General features: G+C 30.8%; 1 protein-coding gene across 1 annotated transcript in view; it reads left to right on the plus strand.

The window, feature by feature from the left end:
* Window positions 1-5,428, plus strand: part of LOC110022757 (proteinaceous RNase P 2) — a 31,874-nt gene extending 26,446 nt beyond the window's left edge. The window contains exons 4-6 of the mRNA XM_020721849.1: window positions 1,073-1,193; window positions 4,777-4,845; window positions 4,924-5,428. Coding sequence (XP_020577508.1) covers window positions 1,073-1,193; window positions 4,777-4,845; window positions 4,924-5,151 — 418 coding nt within the window. The 3' untranslated portion in view covers window positions 5,152-5,428. The remainder of the gene's footprint in view (window positions 1-1,072; window positions 1,194-4,776; window positions 4,846-4,923) is intronic.
* Window positions 5,429-5,852: the final 424 nt, after the last annotated feature.

A 5,852-nucleotide genomic window follows, 5' to 3' on the forward strand; every position in this document is an offset into this window, starting at 1 on the left:
TATACATACATATATACATACATATATACATATACATACATATATACATACATATATACATATACATACATATATATGTATATACATACATATATACATATATTTAGAACATGTGCGCACACACACACACAGAACTTTTAATAGTGATTGATAATTATCAATTTATACTCATTAATGTTGTGAATCATATACTTAACTTTGTCTTACAAAGCTAAGTCCATTAAAATTTACTCTGTTGTTTTAATTTTTCACGTATACTAGTGAAGTTCTTATTAATTACAATTGTTATCTACAACTAGCCTATAACAGTCTATTTTGAAGTTCTCTTTCTATCTCAATTATTTTGGAGTGTCTTTATGTTTTCACATTCTTTATCCACTATGAGAGGTATTAAAATATTTTTTCCATATCATTTTTCAAAACTTTTATCCAAGCTATCTTCAGTATGCCCTTTTATTCTTCTTTATCCAACTAGGCATCTACTAGTTTGATCTACCTATCTTTGGCACATCTTTTATTGGTTTCTGTATATGCCCGAATAACTTTTCAATTTTCTTTGTCACCTTTTATTCAATAGGCGCTAATCTCATTATCTTTCAATATAATCATTTCTCAATCCTTTTTTCTTAGTTTGCAACAAATTCATTTTACCATTATCATTTTTTTATTTCTCAACTTGTCTATCTATATCTTTCTTACATCTATTTGCTTTGGCTTTGCATCCTATTAAATTTGGATTTGTTAACTTTTAAAGGCCATTGTATTTGATGAGGAAAACTTTGTTCCTCCTGTTATGACTCTTCACCCCGTTTCTTGACAAATGTTTTGTTGAAAGCCTTTGTAATGTATAGTCATTAATCTATTGGTAAAACTAAACTATGTTGTATGATGTACTCCAACACGCGCCTTCACTGCACTTTTGTCTATTTATTCAGGACAATTCAGTTTGTTATGTAACTTCTTTATCATATTTCTTTTCTTTTTATAATTAGACAAGGCGATCTCATTCTATTGCCCTATTTCTAATTTTTGTCATCCTTGTATTTATGTAACGAATAGTTTTTTAATTCAGGTATTGGCTTTATGCAGCGGTTAAACTCAGGTGTTTGCTTGTGACTAATGATGAAATGAGAGATCACATATTCGAACTCCTAGGTAGAAGTTTTTTCCCTAAATGGAAAGAAAGGCATCAGGTACACACTAGGGATCTTTTAAAGTTCCATGGCACAATTTGTTAACATGTAGCTATAATTCTTGTCCCTTTGTATTAGCATGGTCTGGCATTCTATTTTAAGCATTGTTTTTCTTATGACTAATTGCATGATATGTTTGTCATGCTTGCAAATATACTAGTTAGGTATCATGTTATTAAGGTTTTGAAACTACATATTTTCTTTTGCCATTTTTATTGTTTAGCAATAATGATGCAAGCCCCGCATCATTACTTGGTTGTGCTTCTTTAAGTAGCTTCTTTGTTTCTTTAAATGATGTTTTTTGTATTTATGCCACTCAAATTGATGTATGATACTTTAAGATATTGGATTTTAAATGCAACTAGATGATATGATGGATAAAAACATTAAGATTGGGCATTAATAGTTTAAAAAGCCCACCCATTAAAACAAGTACGTTCTTTTGACATAAACTTGAAAATATGAAAAATTCTAGCCAAATGATCTACTGATCATTTAATTATTTGAATTCAACAAAAAAATTAAAAGCCATAAAATATCAGTGACTTTATTAAAATTTTCACAAGAATTAAAATCTCCTAAGAATCCTCATAAAAATTATAATAGGATATTTAGAAAATAAGTTTCAAGAAAATAATTCACAAAATAAGAGAAAATTAGGTCTCACGATGGCATTGGGAGATAATTTCTCTCAAAAGTTAACCAAGCATTTGCACCACATTTGAAGGAATCCAATATCCAATAGGCACACACAAGATTGATGAGGACATTTGAAATTTAATCAAGTCATTTGTTTTTACTTTCATGTCTAAAATATGGACTTTGTGAAAGCATTATTCTCTTTTTTGTAGTTGTTGATGGCTTCTAAAAAGTAGCTTATTTTATTCTATATGTAAAATTGCTTATGCATACCATATTACAAATTTATATTTTTAATTAACTATTTAAATTGGAAAGGTTACCTAAAACATTTGTTTCTATATATACATGAAATTTATATGTAGTTTTTAAAAAACTTTGAAAATTTGAGCTCAGTCAAGATTATTAACTATTTATCACTTGCAAGTCGACGATTAAACTAAAGTGGTCATTAAGAGTTTAAGTTATATGGTGTGTCCCGCCTAAAGAGCAAAAAAATGGGTGGAATTTGTGCTTTAAATGGCTGAATCATGTATTAATAGATCCACAGTTGTAATTCCATTTGGAGTTTTCTTGGGTTATTAAATCTGAAAATCTTTAGACTCTGTTGAATCTCGGCCCAATGAATTCATGTAATTATTTGTAAATCCTATGCATTATTGCATGAAAAGATTTATAGGGAATTAAAAATAATTATAGCAATTATAATTCAACGGTTGATGTGCTTACGTGAGATATGAATTTGAAATCATGGGATGGAGTAACTGTGCACTTAAATCCAGAAAAATTTTCTGCATAAGCCTTTAAGAAACTAATTGTTTGAATGGTGTAGGCATACAAATGTTGCATCATGTTTCTCAGGACTACCGTTTACACGTAGGAATTTCAAGTACCAGTGACAATTGTATTTTCAATGTATATGATCTGACTTTATTTTATGAACCTTTTTCCATATCTTTGAAGTCTTCCCTTTTCTCGCCCTTCTATGAATTTACATCCAAAAATTTACTAGACATGCTCATTTGGATAATGCTTAAAGCTATTATTGATGATGGGACTATGTTACCTGCTGATGAGGAATATTAGATGTATATTATACATTGGCGTGATGAACTATTATGTGATATGATTATACTATAAGAAGCATAAATAAATATGCCTAGATTTACTTATAGATATTCTATGCTCAATTCATTAGAGGCGATTTTTTTTTTGGCCGAAGTCTAAAATGTAGGAGTTTTGTGAATTTATGAAATTTCAGATGTAGGGTCCTAAATTTTACCTTCTATTCGGCTTAAATCCGGATTTACTAAAATCCATGGGTAGGGTGGATTTATGATTTATGCATTTACATTTTACTAATGCTAAATCCGGCATGCAACCAAGCAGCCCCATAGAAGAGAAAGCGATGATTTATACAAGCTATATCAATGTATTTATTTTATTTTATTTTGTTTAGTGTAAAATATGCCTATGATGTTCACCTCTATACAAAGGGGGATGTGTTCTCTAGAATGATTGAATACTCTTTCAGATCTTACTCCTTACACTTTAACTCATCCCATTGAATCACAATCATCATCTGTAGAGTTCAACATCACTACTACTATGCTAATTAGTTTTCACTCCTCATTGCACTTCCTATACACTAATGCAATCCCTCTATGCAGCTGCTTTCTTATGTATCTAACTATACTTTCTACTATTTTTCTATGGTTTTACTATTTCTACCATTTGCAGTTGTTTTGTTTTTGCTTTTGTTTTGTTTGTCCCTACTTGCTGATTGCCACCTTTTGTTTCTCATAGGGCTATTAACCTGCCTTTCCTGCCTTCTGTCACTTAGTCGTCCTCCTGCTAATTGCTGCAGTTGTTTCACTGCCTTACTAAGTCTCTAATTTACCGCCTGGTACTTTCAATGATAACTTTAGGAAAAATTTCCTATTTAAGGCCTCGTTTGATTTAAGTTACGTTTTCCTAAAATTTTATTTAAAAAATCAACATTTGAAAAATAATTTTTTAAAGCGACAAGGAAATTTAGGTCTTAAATGGAGAGTATTACTGGAGTTTGGTAAAACATGATTTTAGTGAAGTATGCAAATCAAACTAATTAAAGTATGTTAGTGACATTTGGTAGAAGGGAAAGCACTGAAGAAGCTTTTTCCAACGAGGCCTAAGTCCGACTCTTTGAGGATTTCATTGAGTGAAATTTGTTGAATAGTTTCTATTACCTGCAGATAGTGTTTGTTGCATTAAATTTGTTGTTTCTGAGTGGACTTAAATATTTTGTGCGATTCCTTTTTTTGGGTTTTTTGAGGCTATTAGGATCCCTGGAAAATGTAAATTTAATTTAAATTGAAATAAAACTTCAAATTTCCTCTCATCTTTTGTGTGTATATTGGAGGTGTCCTTATTGAGTGCTTTACATGCATGGATGAATACTAGGGCGAGTCTGATTTCTATCATTATTTTCGTCATTTTCATTGTTTAGTTAGTTTTGGTTCGTGGTTGAAATCTTGCCAAGTGATATATAGACTAGATTTTCTTTTTGAAGCACAAACTTGATTGTTGCTTAAATTTTATGTTTGCCATTATTTTTCTTGTGGAGTTTTGCATTTTGGGCACCTGTTAAATAATCATCCGAAGTGAACAAAGTACATTTTTTTTCCTCACAGTAAAGGATATAAGGTTTCACTATAGGACAATTTGGTGGCTAGATATTATCCTGGATCACATTAAAAATCTTAGATCCTTAATCTCTACATTAAATCGGTATCATAACCTAGATTAGTATAACATGACACTTAGAAGTGGGACAAATTATCAGGGTTATTTGATAGATCGCCAAAAGGGTTAAATAATGCTGCTTTAGATATTATTTATTGTATTAATATAAAAAAAAATACATCACGGCTTGCCTCTACTGAACAATTTTGTTGCATTTCAGGTAAAGTACAGTTTTGTTAAAGGTGATTTGGTGCTTAAAATGCCACCTCCATATTCTCTAGTCATCCAGGTATAGTTTCAATTTTGTCAATCCTGTTGAAGGACCCTTTATTCTAATCCACCCTATTCCCATTTTGTCATCTTGTAGGAATCTGAGACTGGATCATGGCATGTTCCATTAGATGAGAACAGCCAAAACGAGAGTTCTAGGACTTGGTTGTGCATAACTAGACCAGCGTCAAGCAAATCTCTAGAGGTAAGATACCCTCGTGCCAACCATATTGCAGCAGTTGGAATTCATAATGGTGAATATTTGTGCTATAAGAATGGCACAAATTTAATCACTAGACGTAAAAGGAAAGAAAGATCTCCATGAAAATCACATGCCCACTAAATCTTGTATTAGCAATCTTATTAGCCATCTCTTCTTTATTTTGGCAAGTTTGGCTGAAGCTTGCACAATGGGCGTGCTTGGATGATTTTCTCTGTTGTATTGTAATAAATGTTATTTATTATACTGTTTTTTAAATTTGTTATTAAAAAATGAAACATAAGAAGTTTGCAGCAGGTTTTATATTGTGAAGTTACAAAATATGTTAGTATTTTGTGAAACTACGCATCAGACTTCGAAATTAGGAACATGAGTAAGAATTTCACCATCTTTTGAGATCAAAATTTATGTATTTCTATTTTGAAAGAGTTGAGAGTAAATTTTTTTTTGGAGAATGAAGATGTTACAAATCTCTCTTCAAGTACAATAGTCTCTGAAGTTGCTAATTTCTTTGTCATTTTGTGCACCCACTGTCTCCCTTTTTGATAGTTATAAATTTTGCTATTTATTACAGTGCTTGCTGTAGTAGCTGTATTACAAATTATTTGAATGTTGAAGTTGACCTAATGGAACAGTTTTTTCTTAATAATTCGAGCTAAAATTGATCTTTAAATCATGATTTATTAATTTTAAAACAAATTGTTTATTCTTCATGGTTTATGTTACTCTTCAATGAATTTGCATGCATACCTAATTGACATTTTCTCCTTATTAATGCTAATTTGAAATGGCACTAACATCATGTT

This window comes from Phalaenopsis equestris, unplaced genomic scaffold, assembly GCF_001263595.1.
Source record: "Phalaenopsis equestris unplaced genomic scaffold, ASM126359v1 Scaffold000202, whole genome shotgun sequence".
Taxonomy (NCBI): Eukaryota; Viridiplantae; Streptophyta; class Magnoliopsida; order Asparagales; family Orchidaceae; genus Phalaenopsis; species Phalaenopsis equestris.